Source organism: Thamnophis sirtalis, unplaced genomic scaffold, assembly GCF_051295495.1.
Source record: "Thamnophis sirtalis isolate CommonGarterSnake01/CBP01778 unplaced genomic scaffold, rThaSir2_p1.2 scaffold_7, whole genome shotgun sequence".
NCBI classification, from domain to species: Eukaryota; Metazoa; Chordata; class Lepidosauria; order Squamata; family Natricidae; genus Thamnophis; species Thamnophis sirtalis.
Window position 1 is genome coordinate 90,733,416 of NW_028261387.1, and position 17,943 is coordinate 90,751,358.

The 17,943-nt window shown below is 42.5% G+C and overlaps 1 protein-coding gene across 1 annotated transcript in view; it reads right to left on the reverse strand.

The window, feature by feature from the left end:
• Positions 1–17,943, reverse strand: part of CHRNA4 (cholinergic receptor nicotinic alpha 4 subunit) — a 74,963-nt gene that overhangs the window by 49,008 nt on the left and 8,012 nt on the right. Inside the window, exon 2 of the mRNA XM_087720596.1 lies at positions 15,638–15,789. Coding sequence (XP_087576722.1) covers positions 15,638–15,789 — 152 coding nt within the window. The remainder of the gene's footprint in view (positions 1–15,637; positions 15,790–17,943) is intronic.

A 17,943-nucleotide genomic window follows, 5' to 3' on the forward strand; every position in this document is an offset into this window, starting at 1 on the left:
AGTTAAGCTTGTCTCGGCTTTCGTTACTGGATGGAGGAGGGAGTCAGAACAATAGCCCATTGCTGGTTCATCCTTAATCTATGGTGTATCAAGATGCCCAAATCTTTCTCACAAGTACAACAGGTAGTCCTCAACTTACAACCATTTGTTTAGCAACTGTTCAAAGCTACGACGACATTGAAAAAAAGGCGATTTGACTGGTTTTCACACAACTACTCCAGCATCCCAATGGCCATGCGATCAAAATTCAGATGCTTGGTAAGTCAATGGGGAATCCAGATTCACAGACAAGGAACAATGGGTGGAAACTGATCAAGGAGAGATTCAGCCTAGAAATAAGGAGAAATTTTCTGAAACTGAGAACAATCAACTGATGGAACAGAAGTTGCCTTTGGAAGTTGTGAGCGCCTCATCACTTGGAGGCTTTCAAGAAGAGACCAGGCTGCCAACTGTCAGAAGAAATGGTGTAGGTTCTGCTTGGGCAGAGGGTTGGACTAGATGACCTACAAGGTCCCTTTCAACTCTGTTAATCTGTTACTAACTAAACAAATGTAGTTATTCACTTCACAGCTGTGGTAAGAAAGGTTGTAAAATGGGGCAAAATTCACATAACGGCTGTCTTGTTTAGCAACAGAAATTCTGAGATCAATTGGGGTCGTAAGTCAAGGAGCAGGTCCCTGTATTTGTGCATTATTACAATCCTGTATTTGTGTATTGTTATTTTTTTCTGCCTAAGTGGCATCTCTCTCTCTCTCTTTTTTTTACTTTACTAAACCCTCTTTCCTTAAAGCATACTATGCATTTTTTTTTGTCAATAAGGAAGTTTTAAATCAATAGGAAATTGAAAACAAAGCAATTTATAGAAAGAATAGCAAAGTCAGTGGTCATTTAGAGGTTCAGCTATTCACACAAGACTAATATAAAGGCAAAATTTCCCCTTGCACATATGTGCTAGTCGTTCCCCACTCTAGGGGGCGGTGCTCATCTCCGTTTCAAAGCCAAAGAGCCAGTGCTGTCCAAAGATGTCTCCATGGTCATGTGGCCGATATGACTAAACATCGAAGGCGCACGGAACGCTGTTACCTTCCCACCAAAGGTGGTTCCTATTTTTCTACTTGCATTTTTACATGGTTGCGAACTGCTAGGTTGGCAGAAGCTGGGACAAGTAACGGGAGCTCTCTCTGTTACTCAGCGCTAGGGATTTGAACCGCCGAACTGCCAAGCTTTCTGATCGACAAGCTTAGTGTCTTAGCCACTGAGGCACCTTAAGACAAAGATAGGGTTAGATAAAGTATTATGGAGATCTGCGCAGTTGACGAAAATCTTGAAGAAGAAGAAGAAAGAAAATTTGAAAAATGAGGCTGTTATCAGAACAAACTTGGTTTCTTTCCGAGACATTTAATCTCTTCATAGGCGGTGAAATTTCCAGTAATGTTGGCCTTGCTTTGGAATAAAAATAGAAAATTGGGGGAAGGAAATTCAAGGTTAGAGCAGCAACAAGAATAAAAATATGAAAACAGATTCATCTTTTTTTTAAAAAAAAAAAACAAGTCGGCCATAAATAAAGCAAGGTTAAATCATAAAAGGATTTTCTTCTTAGCTAAATACGTAGCAAAATATAGCTGGGTAAAACACAGAGATATGAAATTTCCATATCCACTCTTCAAGTGGATAGTTTCTGTTGGATTGCTAAATAAGAAGCGACGGGAAGCACTAGATATTCATACAGTAGCTCTTTTCACCGGAAAAAAAAACGGGATTAAGTCCTACGGCAATTTTCTCCTTGGCATTCTGGGTTTCTTTATATAGGGAACCAGGAGAAGATTTATAAAATACAAAGATAAAATACTTCTTTTAGCACACCAGATTTTGTGGGGTTCTTGATGCTCTCTGAGCTTATTGGGGGGTTTTTTGCAGACAGGTTGTGGCCTGCCAGTGGCCAACGGAGTTGGCAGCAGAATCGGATAGTGAGGAGGTTGGGGAGGAACCTGGGCCAGTCCTGGAGTCTGGGGAAGGCTCTGATGAGGGCTCTGTGTCGGAGGCAGAGAGAGGGCCAGGGCCGTATGCCAGTTATCAGCTGCCTTCGGAGTCAGACATCAGTGAGGCAGAGGAACAGCTGGAGCCTGTTCCCAGTGTGCGCATGCGCAGAGTTGCCAGATGCAGGGAACAGGTAAAGAACAAGGGTCGACTCGGAAGTAAGGCCACAGGTGGACGACGAATGGCCCCTCCCAGAGGAAATAAAAGAGGAGCGACAGGGGAGTAGAGTTTGCAGGGGACAATTAATTCATTCCTGCATTCTTGCCAAGTGTTGCAGTGTCTGAAAGATATCAGCCTGGCTGCTCTCCAAGCCTGATAAAGGTCGGTAATTGTGAACTATCTTGAAAGACTGTGGGAGAGGAAAGACTTTGCTGGAGAGGAATTCACTGTAAATTAAATAAAAGGGGTTTATCGGGACGAGGACTGGCTTCTGGGGAAGCCTAGGTCTTCCAATACAATACAATAGCAGAGTTGGAAGGGACCTTGGAGGTCTTCTAGTCCAACCCCCTGCCGAGGCACAAAACCCTATATCGTTTCCGACAAATGATATCCAACATCTTCTTAAAGACTTCCAGTTTTGGGGCATTCACAACTTCTGGAGCCAAGCTGTTCCACTGATTAATTGTTCTAACTGTCAGAACAAGACGTTTCATTACCCAACTAGGTAACATCATCAATGCCAAAAAGGAGTGAGGTTTGCTCTGTTTACAGGTAGTCCTTGACTTACAATCACAATTGAGCCCAAAATTTCCATTGCTAAACAAGACAGTTAGTTATTCAGTGAGCTTTCCCCATGACCTTTCTTGCCATAGTTGTTATGTGAATAACTGCAATTATTAAGTTAGTAACATGGTTGTTAAATGAATCTGGCTCCCCTATTGATTTTGCTGTCCAGAAGGTCATAAAATGGGATCACTTTACCGTGGGACCCTGCAACCATCATAAATCTATGCCAGGTGTCAAGCATTTGAATTTTGATTGCGTTGTTCTGAACCAGCCTTAGCAGAAGCTAGAAACAGACTCCTTGTCACAAAAAGACCCTCTCTATTTACCTCTTGTGAATTAATTGCATTCCCCGCTGAAAGTCCAAGCAAGAATCTTGCAAGGAGTTAAATGCAGCAAAAGACCTTACCAGTTACTTGCAATAATTGCAAAGTTGTGAGCTCCCAGCTGAAAGGCTGCAAATTAAGTTCTGGCAAGTAGCCTTTGTGGCACAAAACACATTGAGCAAAATCTTCAGAAATACGAACTGTTGTCTCCTACGACAACCACTCCCCTTTGCTTCTATTTATTCCCCAGCCAGAGATGGGGCTATTCAGCCTCCACGTGTGCCTTGCTTCCCGAGTCCACTCCTTGTCCTCCGTTGTTCACCTCTCCTAACAGCTCTGCACATACATGCATCTGGAACAGGTCCCAGCTGTTCTTCCTCCCCACTCATCTCAGCCTCCAAAGTGGCTGGGAAATGTCGGATGGCCTGACCCTAGAATCCAGAACTTGCCCAAATTCCTCCCCAATCTCCTCATCCTCCGAGTCTGCCTCCAGTTCTGCTGGCAGCTGGAGGGCCACAACACATGTCACCATGGGAATGTTACAACAGTTGCAAGTGTGAAAAATGGTCATGTCACTTTTATCAGTGCCATTGTAACTTTGAACAGTCAATAAATGAATGGTTGTAAGATGAGGACTGCCTGTAATAAAATTTGGCTCAGTTTGATTGTTGCAGAGAAGAACTTCAACAGGACAAAAATCAATTACTTCAACCCCTCATTTAGGTAGATTAGGATTTGGGACACTTCAAAAGCAAGAAAAACCAAATGTAGAGATACAGATTAGGTGAAACCTTGCTCAATAGAGTAATTGCGAGAGGGATCCTGGAGTCCTAGTGGACAATCACTTAGATACGAGCTAGCAGTGTGTGGTAACAGCCCCCCCCCCCACAAAAAAAAGCCAATGCAATCCCTAGGTTGCATTAACTGGATAGAATCAAGATCACATGAAGTGTTAGTACCACTTTATAAAGCCTTGGTAAGATCACACTTAGAATACTGCATCCAGTTTTGGTCACCATATTGTAAAAGAAGATGTTGAGACTCTGGAAAGAGTGCAGAAAATAGCAATACAGTTGAAAAGGGGGCTGTCAAACCAGCCTCCCTCAGCAACAAAGAAAGAAACCACTTAACTCCATTTTGCAGAATTAAGAGTACTTTTAGCAATAGCAATAGCAGTTAGACTTATATACCGCTTCATAGGGCTTTCAGCCCTCTCTAAGCGGTTTACAGAGTCAGCATATCACCCCCCACAGTCTGGGTCCTCATTTCACCCATCTCGGAAGGATGGAAGGCTGAGTCAACCTTGAGCCGGTGAGATTTGAACAGCCGAACTGCAGAACTGCAGTCAGCTGAAGTAGCCTGCAGTGCTGCATTTAACCACTGCGCCACCTCGGCTTTTGCTGGTTATGAAAAGATAGCAGCTAAGCAAAGCAAGGTCTGAGGCAAAAGCGCGCAAAATCATACATATCAATATTTGTCCAACCCCCTCCCTCCGGTAACCCCCCACCCCATTGTCCAATCTACAAATCCCTCAGGTGTCATGTGGGTTTCATCTGCAAGGAGCATCATCAGGTTGGTATGCAGGACGGTTGGCCTTGACCAACTCTAAACACCAGTATTCAGCATGCGCAGTAGATGGTGAGAACAAAACTCCCTTTTAACAATCTCTCCTGTACCAAATCTTCCCCTCCCAAATACCAGGCACCCCCTCCCCATTTCAATGGCAGCCGAAAGCAAATAGCGAAGCAGAGGCTGACGGGCTGGAGGCTAAAACATTCCAATATCTCAGGGGCTGCCACAAAGAAGAAGGGGGTCAAGGTATTCTCCAAAGCACCTGAAGGCAGAACAAGAAGTAATGGGTGGAAACTGAGCAAGGAGAGGAGCAACCTAGAAATAAGGAGAATTTTTCTGACAGTGAGAACAATAAACCAGTGGAAAGGAGGGGTGACTGTCAGCCCCTCAAGGTATACCCAACTAGAAAGCCAGTTATGAATGTTAATTCTAATTTTATTATAAAATTACAATAATAGAATCTTGCAAGTCTAAATACACTTCCCTCCCTTTAGTTTCACGAGAACGAGTGCCATGCTATTAATAATTAACCTGTAATTAACAATTAACCAATAACCAGCAATTAATCAGTGGAATAGCTTGCCTCCAGAAGTTGTGCTCCATCACTGGAGGCTTTTAAAAAGAGACTGGACAGCCATTTGTCTGGAATAATATGGGGTCTCCTGCTTGAGCAGGGGGTTGGACTAGATGGCCTCCAAGGTTCCTTCAAACTCTGTTATTCTGCCATTCTGTTAAAAACAAGGGCAGTAGAAGGATGCTACAACAGCTCCCATGCTGCCCTGCAGTTGGGCTCAAATCTCATCATCCCCAGCCCGCGCAGTGCCTGTGAGCAGTTAACTGTATTTGAAGGAAACAGATTAGCAAGGGCAGCTATCTTATATGAAGCCGAAACCCAGCGGAGGCCTGTTTTTAGAATTCATTTGAGATATGTACATAACATTATTGTTATTATTCAGGGAATATTGGATAAACATAGCCCGAGGGGAAAACATAAAGAAAACAATTCAGCACTGTCCATTTAGTTAGGAAACATGATGTTCCACGAGCTTTAAGTGGAAATTATTTTTTTTTTTTTACTTAGTAAGCAGCAATGTTATTTAATGACTTTTTGGAGAATGGAATTAGAGACAAAGGTTCACCGACTACAATATCGACACCACGTTTGCTAAAACGTTTCAGATTAGAACATAGAACCATAGGGCTGGAAGGGACCTCGGAGGTCTTCTAGTCCAACCCCTTGCTGAAGGCAGAAGACCTATATACCAGCCTGGTTAAGTGCTTGTCTAGTCTATTTTTGAAAGGCTCCAATGATGGAGCGGCCACAACTCCAGGAGGAAAGTTATTCAATATAGATCAATGGTTTTCACTACCAAAATTTTCTCCTTATTTTTAGATTGGATCTCTCTTTGATTAGCTTCCACCCATTACTTCTTGTTCTAGTCTGTAGTACTTTAGAGGATAATTCAAATCTCTTATTTTCTGTGACAGTCCCCTCAAGTGCTGGAAGATAGCAATCATGCCCCTCCTTAATCCTCCTCTTTGACAGGCTACTCCAGTGATGGGATTCAAATAATTTAACAACTGGTTCTCTGCCCTAATGACCAGTTGGGTAGGCGGGGCTCGGTGGTCATGTGACTGTTTGGGTGTGGCCAACTCAATGTCACTCAGGTCGATGGGCGCTTCACCTTAGCTGTGACAATGTCATAAGGGTTAATCGGAGAGGCGGTTTTGTAAGCAGGGCAATAAAGATTAGGCTAGAAACAGCACCAGAATGTTTCCTTCCTGCCTTCCTTACAGGATTAGCCCTGTAAAGTGGAAAAAACCAAAAGGAGATTTCTTCCAACAACCAGTTCTCCGAACTGCTCATAAAGTTAACAACCAGTTCTCCCAAATAGGTGCGAGCTGGCTGAATCCCATCACTGGGCTGCTCATACAGGTAGCCCTGGATTTACAACTCCAATTGAGCCCAAATTTTCTGCTACTGTGCGAGACAATTGTAATTGACAAGAGGTGTGCATCTGGTTCACTTTGTCTGTTTGTTTTTGTTTAATTCATAAACATTTTGAATACAGTGTATTGTCAGGGTATATCATTTACAAAAGAAAAACAACGAGAGAACATAACAAAATATTAACTAGTACTAGTATGTTGAATGTTGAATATTTATTTTATTTATATGCTGCCCTTTTCCCCCGAAGGGGACTCAGGGCGGCTCACAACTCAACCAAGGGAGAGGGATGCAGACAAAAATTAAAACGACACGCAACAATACATAATTTAAAACACACAAGAGTCATACCATTCGAGAAGGGGGTAGAAGCTTTTTAGCCCCAGGCCTGTCGGAATAGCCAGATTTTAAGGGCTTTGCGGAAGGTCTGGAGGGTGGTGAGGGTTCGAATCTCCACGGGGAGTTCGTTCCAGAGGGTCGGAGCGGCCACAGAGAAGGCTCTCCTCCGGGTAGTCGCCAGTCGACACTGGCCGGCGGATGGAATTCGGAGGAGGCCTGATCTGTGGGATCTAATCGGTGTAGTATATACTAGTAACAACAGCAATAATATAACAGGATAGTTTTGGTTCATTTTCTCTTTATATTAGCTTATTCATAATTCTGTTAATTATATTGGCATACTTATGATTATAAACCATCCTTATATTTAATTCATACATAGCAATCATCTTCCTTCATCTAATTTCTATATCTTCTCTCTAACCACTCCTAAAATCTATTCCATGTCAAGTAATATTCTGTGCCTTCTTTGTCTTTTATTTTAAAAGTCAATCTATCCATCTCTGCACAGCCTAATATTTTTCGAATTACAGCCTCATCTGGGGGAGTGTTCTCATTTTCCCAATATTGTGCAAATACAATCCTTACTGCTGTCAATACATGCAAAACTAAATATATAGTCCTTTCATCACAACCCTCCGGCATTATACCCAAGAAAAATATTTCTGGTTTCAGATCTATTCTATATGTTGCTTAATCACCTTTTCCAACCAAGTATCTATTTTCTTCCAATATTTTCTTACTTTCATACAAATCCACCACATATGATAATAAATACCTGGGGTCTGATTACATTTTCAACATTTGGCAGACATATTACTAAACATTTTTGCCATTTTTGGTTCACCTTGTATTAAGAGGTACAAATAGTCCCCGGCCTATGACCACACTTGAGCCTGAAATTTCTGTTGCTAAGTGAGACATTTGTTAAGTGAATTTTGCCCCGTTTCACCACCTTTCTTGTCACAGTTGTTAAGTGAATCACTGCAGTTTTTAAGGTAGTAACATGGCTGTTAAGTGAATCTGGATTCCCCATTGATTTTTCTTGTCAGAGGCTTGCAAATGATGACCATATGACCCCAGGACACTGTGACCGTCATAAATATGAATCGAAGTTGCCAAGCATCCAAATTTTCATCATGGGACCATGCAACGGTCGTAAGTGTGAGAAATGGTCAAAATCCTGGCTTTTTTCAGTGCTATTGTAACTCTGAATGATCAATAAACAAATGGTTACATATCCAGTACTCCCCAACTTTCAAAATTAAGCACGAAACAAGTAAAATTATCCATATTCTTTTAGAAAGTTTTGTTTTTATTGGCTTCTGAAAAGAAATAACATTGACTTTCTGCCATTCTGAAAAGCAAAAAATAAAATCCAAATCTCCATAGCAACCTCAAAAAGAAGTGCTATGTCTTGCCTCCACCTTTATGATGACTTTAAACTTGGGCCTATGAATCATAAACACCTCCACTGGTTTTTAAAGTTGGATAGAAGTCACTCTCTAACCACAGTACTAATTGCTGCCAACTTCCACCACGCAAGTTAGAATTTTCCTAAGCATGCCATAACACCATACATGTTTAATAATGGTTGCATTAAATGAGGATCTCCCAAAAGTATGAGGTGTGCCTCATTTGGGGAAGTACAGACAAGAGTCCAGAGGCGTGAAGAAACGTTTAATTGTACTTGGTTGCAGTAAAAATCCACCTTTGCCAAGGTTTTATTGCACTGTTTTCAGGATTCATTTTGATGTTTGGATTTTTAAGGAAGGTGTGTAGAGTTAATCCTCGACCTATGATTTTTGAGCCAAAATTTTCCATTGTTAAGTGAGACATTTGTTAAGTGGGTTTTGCCCCATTTTACGACATTTCTTGAGACAGTTGCAGGGGTGGGCTGCAGGGGGTTTGCAGAGGATCGGGAAAACTTCTAGCTAAGATTCTGTGCAGTTCAGAGAACCCTACAAAATCCTACTCCTGGCTGGCCCTGCCCACTCCACCCCTCTCAGAAGTCCCTACATGGCCCGTTTTGAATGCATCAGGGACGTGCAGTCAGGGGAGGCAGAGCCTCAAAACTGTCATCATGAAAAGAAAAAAAAATGTAAAAGGAAAAAGGCAAGAGCTGAGGTCAGGCTGAACTAGTTGCTGCCAGAGTCACCATGGATGACTCTGCTTAGTGTTTAACTGTTTAAAAAAGCCTCTAAAAAGCGCCCTCTACAGGAGGAGGCAGGAGAACAACGTGCCTCATCTCGTCTGACTTTTTATGATCATTCGAGCAGAGTTAAGCAAGGGTTAAAAGCCGAAAAATTCCTGACATAGATGAGGCACATTGTGACAAGGAAAGTTAATGGGGGAAACCAGATTCACTTAGCAACAAGGTTATAGGAAGCTCACTTCCCTTTATTCAGGATGCTGCTTATAAGTGCTATGTGCTTGGAGTTCAAAGCATTGTTAGAGACCCCACAAGCCCATTTTGTGGTCTGTTTCTATTGACAGTTTCTCCTGACAATTAGAACAATTGACTGTTTCTCCTGACAGTTAGAACAATTAATCAGTGGAACAACTTGGGAGGAGGTTTCAAAGTATTTCTAGCTGGACTACCATTTGTTCCCTAGGCCATTGGTCTGGTAAACTTACAAGGTTCATTTTTCTCATCTTAAACACATATATATCCAAACTAGACTGTGTTGCTTCTCAGTGTCATATAATGTATGTGGCTATATACATAGTTTTGTATTTGTTTATTTATTTATCTTGTCATGTGTATATGGTATAAAATTGGAGGTGGTGAACCCTTTAAGAGCTGTATGCAATGAAATTTCATTTTTAATGTGTGTGGAGGTGGTATTCGGCTGATTCAGACCGATTCGCCCGAACCGGTATTGGAAATTGCAGCTGGCCACGCCCGCCCACCCCCAGCTCTATGGCATTCCATTTAGGCATTTTTTTAAAAGCCAAAGCGCATGCGCGGAAGGCTGAGCGCATACACGTATGCATGTATACTCACATTTGCGAACCGGTAGGGAAGGTATGTGAATACCACTCCTAAATATGCCAATTAGTGTACAATGAAAGTGACAATAAAGTTATTCTATTCTATTCTGCCCTGTCCTATTCTATTCTATTTGATTCTGCTCTACTCTACTCTATTCTGTATTACTACCTTAACAACCTCACTGGTTCACTTAACAACTGTGGCAAGAAGGTCATAAAAGGGGGCAAAACTCGCTTAGCAACAGAAATTTGGGGCTCAGTTGTCATGTCAAGGACTAAGTGTAGAAGAAACACAATCAGGGAGCTTGGCTGGAAAGATCAAGTTTACAAAAAGAATTAAGTTAAAAGGTCTCTCTGCCAATTCCCAAAATTAAGTGTATAGTCGAATCTAATTATATAGGTCTACAATACACTGGTTTATTAGAACTGAATAAATAAACAACAACAAAAATATCATGGATCTTACATTCTTGTGGCTATCTCGACAAAGGAGAGGAAGTCAATTTCCAAAAGGAAATCAGTGAATTTCAATCTCACCAGTTCTTTGCCTCTTTTTTTGAATGGGCTTCACCTTGCAGTGATTACAGGAATTCTGTACAGACACACTTTCTCTCTCTCTCTCTCCCTGTCTCTTTTTCAAGCCAGAGAACAAGACTTGCATGTGGGTTTATGTAAAAACTCTGAAACCATTCCCAGGTCACTTTTCAGTTACTCAACTTCTTATGCATAATAAATGACAAAGCAACTTTGTGCAAAGATCAATGGAGCAGTCCTTCAGAAGGAATACTTGCCTATTGCAAGATTCTCCTCCCCCAGCGTGCACCACTAAACACACTATTGCACACATGCACGTGCATGAACACACACACACACACAGACACACACACACACACACTGTATCTATAAATCTCAGTCTTTGGAGTACCAAAAGCACCCCATATTATTTCTGCCTTTCCTTTCCCTCTCATTTTCTTTTTGTTCCTTTCCTTTTTGTTCCTTTCCTTTCCCTTCCCTTTCTTCACATTTCCTTTTTGCTCCTTCCGTTCCCTTCTTCTCCCTCTCCCTCCTCCGCTCCTCCTTTCCTTTCCTTTTCCTTCTCCCCTCCTCCTCTCCTTTCCTCTCCTTTCCTCTCCTCCCCTTTTCTCCCTCTCCCTCCTCCACTCCTCCTTTCCTTTCCTTTTCCTTCTCCCCTCCTCCTCTCCTTTCCTCTCCTCCCCTCCGCTCCCTTCCTCTCCTCTTATCTCTTCTCTTCCTTTCTTATTCCTTTCCCTTCCTTTCCTTCTCATTTCCTTTTTGTTCCTTCCCTTTCCTTCTTCTCCCTCTCCCTCCTCCGCTCCTCCTTTCCTTTCCTTTTCCTTCTCCTCTCCTCCTCTCCTCCCCTCCGCTCCCTTCCTCTCCTCCTATCTCTTCTCTTCCTTTCTTATTCCTTTCCCTTCCCTTCCTCCTCATTTCCTTTTTGCTCCTTCCCTTTCCTTCTTCTCCCTCTCCCTCCTCCGCTCCTCCTTTCCTTTCCTTTCCTTTCCTTTTCCTTCTCCTCTCCTCCTCTCCTCCCCTCCGCTCCCTTCCTTTCCTCCTATCTCTTCTCTTCCTTTCTTATTCCTTTCCCTTCCCTTCCTCCTCATTTCCTTTTTGGTCCTTCCCTTTCCTTCTTCTCCCTCTCCCTCCTCTGCTCCTCCTTTCCTTTCCTTTCCTTCTCCTTCTCCTCTCCTCCTCTCCTCCCCTCCGCTCCCTTCCTCTCCTCCTATCTCTTCTCTCCCTTTCTTATTCCTTTCCCTTCCCCCCTCTCCAAAATTCTCATTTACACTAAATTACCACAGGGGAACCCAGTTTTCCATGCTTCCTCCAGAAATAGTTTAATCACAGCAATTGCACGGCTGTGATTAATCTGAGCGATGACACCACCATTCTAAGCCTTAAAAATTTCACTGGAGATTTCTGTACTCTCCCTTTTTTTAAAAAAAACAACAACAACATTAATTTCAGGAAGCCCAAAGTGTTCTAAAATGAAACTGTTGGCTTTCAGCTCCCCAGCCTCATATATTACGCATGCTGTCCCATTTCTGTTGCATGATTAATCTGCAGCCTTCACTAGGAAGCCTATCAATTCCATCAATTCTCAATTATTAAAACAATTCTGCCAAGCCTCCAAAACTTTTTCAGGAGTGACTGGGCACATTTACAATTGAGAACTAGGTCACGGGCTCTCTCACAAAATGGCTGCCCTGAAGAGCATAGAAACAGGCCCTTGCTAGAAATCAAAGCAGATACGTTCGTCCCCTCGAGTCCTTCTAGTTCCCCAACTACACAATTTGGGATGAACACCCATCACTTCTAGTCCTGCCCTCTGATCAGTGGTGGGATTCAAATAATTTACCAACTAGTTCTCTGCTCTAATGACCAGCTGGGTAGGCGGGGCTCAGTTGTCATGTGATCATGTGGGCATGGCCAAGTCAATGTCACTCAGATCGATGGGCACTTCGCCTTAGTTGTTACAATGGCAATAAGGGTTAACTGGAGAGGCAGTTTCTATAAGCAGGGCAATAAAGATTAGGCTAGAAACAACATCAGAATGTTTCCCTCCTGCCTTCCTTACAGGATTAGCCCTGTAAAGTGGGAAAAAACAAAAGATTTCTTCCAACAACCGTTTCTCCGAACTGCTTAGAAAGTTACCAACCGGTTCTCCCGAATAGGAGCGAACTGGCTGAATCCCACCACTGCCTCTAATGCTTTGGAGATAATAAGTCAAACCCCTTTTCTCTGTGACAGCCCTCAAATACTGGAAGACAGCTATCATATCATCTCTAATCCTTCTCTTCAATAGAGTGGACATATTTAGCTACCTCAACCGTTCACCACACAATTCAGCCTCCGGACCTCTTATTATCTCGCTTTTCTTTGCACTCTTTCTAGGAGTCAGATTTCAAACTTCAACCCAGCCATAATTCTACTTGTCTGTTCCTTTTTAAAAAAAAGAAAAACCACACTAAATTACCAGAAGAATTCTGTTTATTCTTAGGCGTAAAGGTACTTCCAATCATTTTCTTGCCCCAAAGAAATCTAGGCCCCCAAAATAAAATAAAAAATCTGCGATTAGAGTAGCAAGTTGAACTTCACTGATCTTGGAAGTTAAGGAAGGTCAGATCTGACAGTGCTCAGATTGGGAATAATCGATCGGAAAGCTGGAAAAAAAATATGTTAGAAGGAGACAGTCGTTTTCCCCCAACACTGCCAAGAAAACCCTATGTGAGAGAAACAGGATCTGAATTGTTTGCCTAAAAAGAAATGAACCTCACAGATTCCATTTTGAATGAGATCTTGCAATACATATCTATTTAGCTTGCTTAAGCTGGAAAAGTACTAGCTGGAACAAACATGTTATGCGTGGGTCATATCAGCTTAGGTCACTCTGATTTCATCAAGAATATCCCAGATGGGAATTTGGAAGTCGCCTCACTAAGGATTTGTGTTCAGGAAGTTCGGTAATTATCTTGTTATGGTCAGAATACGGGAACCTCGGAAATAAAGGGGAATTTTGTAGAGTTTAAAAAAATGTGCATTAAAAAAATGTACCCAAGCATGAAGCCGACCTGCTGGAAGTGTAAAAAAAATACAAGGGACTTATTATCACATATGGTGGACCTGCCCGGAAACACAAAAATATTGGACAAAAATTTGGAAATGGGTGCAAGAAATTACAGGAGAACAGATAAAATACAAACCCGAAATCTTTCTACTGGGAATAATCAAAGGGAAATATACAAAGAAAATTAAGTACATATTAAGTACATCTGCTAACTACAGCTAGAATAGCATTTGCCCAATGCTGGAAACAAAATAATACCCCCCCTCGGATGAATTAGTGATAAAAAAAACCTTTGGATTGTGCAGAGATGGACAAATTAACACTGAAATTAAAAGATAAAGAAGAGTCGGAATATTATGAAATTTGGAACAATTGGTACAACTGGCTGCAAAACAAGAATAAAATTAATTAAGCCAAAAAACAATATATATAAATATATATAGAACTGTGTATGAAGGTGTGTAAATATAGAAGCGAAATATTATATACATGTACAGGTATGATGACATAACAATGTTGACGTAATGACTGTAAGGTGTTGTAGAAGGGAAAAAATAATTTTAAAAAATCTGCTGAAAAAAATAAAATAAAAATATGCGTTCTTGACATGCATGTGAATGGGAAACTTTACAAGGAAGAACATGGAAGATCTGTTTTTGGGCTGAAGCTTAATTATTGCCAACTATTGTCAATATTGGCAAGGTATTGTTACTGATTATGCCAAGTACATTAATGTAATAGTATGAGACTACAACTTGTGTATTTAAGTCTCACCTATTGCCCTAAGTATTCTCTCTTTTCCGAAAATCCACTTGCACAAGTGTAAATAAAGAGATGTTTTTTGTTGATCATAGACCATTTTTTTAAATATATAGAAAATATATCAAAGATATTTTCCTCACATTATGGGTTCCACCAAGAATCCAATTCAACCAGACCCAATCTTTATTTTTTAATAACACAGGTAGTCCTCGACTTGTGACCACAATGGACCCCAACATTTCTGCTGTTAAGCCGGACATGTGTTAAGTGAATTTTGCTCCATTTTCGGACTTTTCTTGCACACAGTTGTTAAGTGAAATATTACATTTGATATATTAGTAACCCAGTCGTTAAGCGAATCTTGCTTCCCAATTGACTTTGCTTGTCATAAGGTCGCAAAAGGGGATCGCCTGACTTTGGGACACAGCGACGGTCATAAGTATGAACCGGTTGCCAAGCATCTGAATTTTGATCATGTGACCACGCTGCAAAGGTCGTAACTATGAAAAACGGTCATAAGTCACTTCATCCAGTGCCGTTGTAACTCTGAACAGTCCCTAAATGAACGGTTGTAAGTCAAGGACTACCTATACTTTTGGGGAAAATATTTGTTGTGGATGTTGTATTCACTAAGATGTCGAGTTGTACCAAATTTTAGGTCAGTGATGGCTAAGCCTTTTCCCCTCGTGTGCTGAAATCAAATGTGTGCATGCGACAGGGCGTGCGTGTGTGCCCACACCCACAATGCAATGCTTCCCACCCCGGCGCATGCGCACATGCCCCCCCGCCACCCCTGCACATGCACACGGCCTCCCGCGCTCCCCCTGCGCATGCGCGCGACCTCTCCATGCCCCGTTTTGGGCCTAGCAGGCCTCCCTGAAGTTTCCTGGAACTAAGGCATGGGGGCGCCACTCCGCCACTCCTCCCCTGCACTTGTGCTCCTGTCTCCCGCAGGCGTGAGACGGAGACCTGAAAATCAGCTGGCACGCATGCCACAGGTTCTAGATTGACATTGTAACAGAATGTTTCTCAACCTTGGCCACTGGAGGATGTGTAGACTTCAACTCCCAGAATTCCTCAGTCAGCAATGGGGGAATTCTGGGAAGGGAAGTTTTCACATCTTCAAATGGCCACGGTTGAGAAATACTGCCCTAAGTAATGTTCTGACCCTCCTTTGGCACTTCCTGTTTTGGATTCCTGGTTTTGTGTGTGTGTGTGTGTGTGTGTGTGTGTGTGTGTGTGTGTGTGTGTGTGTGAGAAGGTCCACTTAGAAATTCAAACCTGCGAGAAGAGAGGTCACCTCTAGCCACCCTCACCAAACAGACTCATGGAATTAATTCCAGCCGTACTTACCACATCTATAAGCTGAGCAATGGACAATCCAAAACGCACGATGACAACATCGGAAATATTAGCAACTGGCCTGGACCATTTGTTGTATCCAGAGAAAAGTTTCTTCAGGAGGCGTTCCTCGGCATGCGCCCGGGTTTCCACATGGCCAAGAGCTGTGGAGAAAACAGAAATCCATAGGATCTATAAATTATCACACATTTTAATGTAACTAGCAGAATAATAGAATAACAGAGTTGGAAGGGACCTTGGAGATCTTCTAGTAACCTTAAACACTCAAAGAGCCATTTGGACCCATTTCCCACAGAAAAGAAAACACCGGGAGCCACAAAACCTGGGTGGGCCTGGCCAATTCAACGTCACTCACTCTCACCCAGTCACATGACACACACACCCCAGTCATGCCTACCCAGGTTTTGTAGCTCCCAGTGTTTTCTTTTCTGTGGGAAACGGGGTGGAATCAGCCAACAGGGAGCCGCAGCAGAGGGAGAAAAGAGCCGCATGTGGCTCCGGAGCCACAGGTTGCTGACACACATTCTAGTCTAACCTCTGCACAGGCAGGAAACCTATACCATTTCAGACAAATAGTTTACTAATCTCTTCTTTAAAACTTCCAGTGTTGGAGCATTCATAACTTCTGGAGGCAAGTTGTTCCACTGATTAATTGTTCTAACGGTCAGGAAAGTCCTCCTCAGTTCTAGGTTGCTTCTCTCTTTGATGAGTTTTCCCCCCCCGTTGCTTCTTGTTCTGCCTGCAGATGTTTTGGAGAATAGGTTGACCCCCCCCCCCTCTTCTTTGTGGTAGCCCCTCAGCGATGGCTGCAACTGAAGCAATGTGGTAGGTACTGATTTAATTTAGAAATGCTTCTCCTTTCCATATTTATTGTTTTTGTTTTTACTTTTGGAAGCTATTCTACACTCTGGTTATTCAAAAGGAAAGCACCAACTTTAAGATGAAAAGTAGGCTGGATTCAGACACTGTACTAAGAAGAACCCAACTTTGGGGCAAGAGTGGACACATTTTGAAATCTTTGGGGAAGCTACCCATGATGGTGAACATGGCTAGTCATATTTCTTTTACTTATTTATTAGACGTTTAACTTGCCTTTATTGCTTTATCAGTAACCTAAGGCGGTGAAAATACCTAATACTCTTTCCCCCCCATCCTATTTTCCCCACAACAACAACCTTGTGAGGTGGATTGGTCTGGAAGAGAGGTGCTGGCTCAAAAGTCACCCAACTGGCTTTCCAGCCCAAGGTAGGACTATAACTCACTGTCTCCTGGTGATTGGCTCAAAGTCACCCTGACAGTTTTCCTGTCTAAGGTGGGACTAGAATTCACTGTCTCCTGGTGATTGGCTCAAAATCACCCTGACAGTTTTCCTGGGACTAGAACTCACTGTCTCCTGGTGATTGGCTCAAAATCACCCTGACAGTTTTCCTGGGACTAGAACTCACTGTCTCCTGGTGATTGGCTCAAAGTCAGCCTGACAGTTTTCCTGTCTAAGGTGGGACTAGAACTCACTGTCTCCTGGTGATTGGCTCAAAATCACCCTGACAGTTTTCCTGGGACTAGAACTCACTGTCTCCTGGTGATTGGCTCAAAGTCAGCCTGACAGTTTTCCTGTCTAAGGTGGGACTAGAACTCACTGTCTCCTGGTGATTGGCTCAAAGTCACCCTGACAGTTTTCCTGTCTAAGGCGGGACTAGAAGTTACTGTCTCCTGGTGATTGGCTCAAAGTCAACCTGACAGCTTTCTTGTCTAAGGTGGGATTAGAACTCACTGTCTCCTGGTGATTGACTCAAAGTAACCCAGATGGCTTTCTTGCCTAAGGCAAAACTAAAACTCACTGTCTCCTGGTAATTGGCCCAAGGTCACCCAACCTTGTTTCATCCTAAAGTGGGACTAGAACTCATAATTTGCTGGTGATTGACCCAAGGTCAACCAGTCAATATTCATGCCTAACACAAGACTAGAATTGATGATGGACCCAAAGTCATCCAGTCAGCTTTCACACGTAAGGTAGGACTAGAACTCACAGTCTCTGCTACAGTCTCTGTAGTGGTTAAAGCAGCCAACTGCTTTAACCACTACACCAAACTACCTCTCTTTTTAAAGAGGGGAGTGAGATTTTGATGGACTCAATATTGGGGGATCCACTAGTAAGCCATAGAAGTGGCTTATTTTGTTTTGGCTTAGTGTGATGTCTGTTCCTTGCCCCCTTCTCTTATTCAACAAACCATGGTTTAAAATAATCATCTTGCCTTAGCCCAACTACCATATGTTAGCTTCTGGGAGTAGTCTTAGAT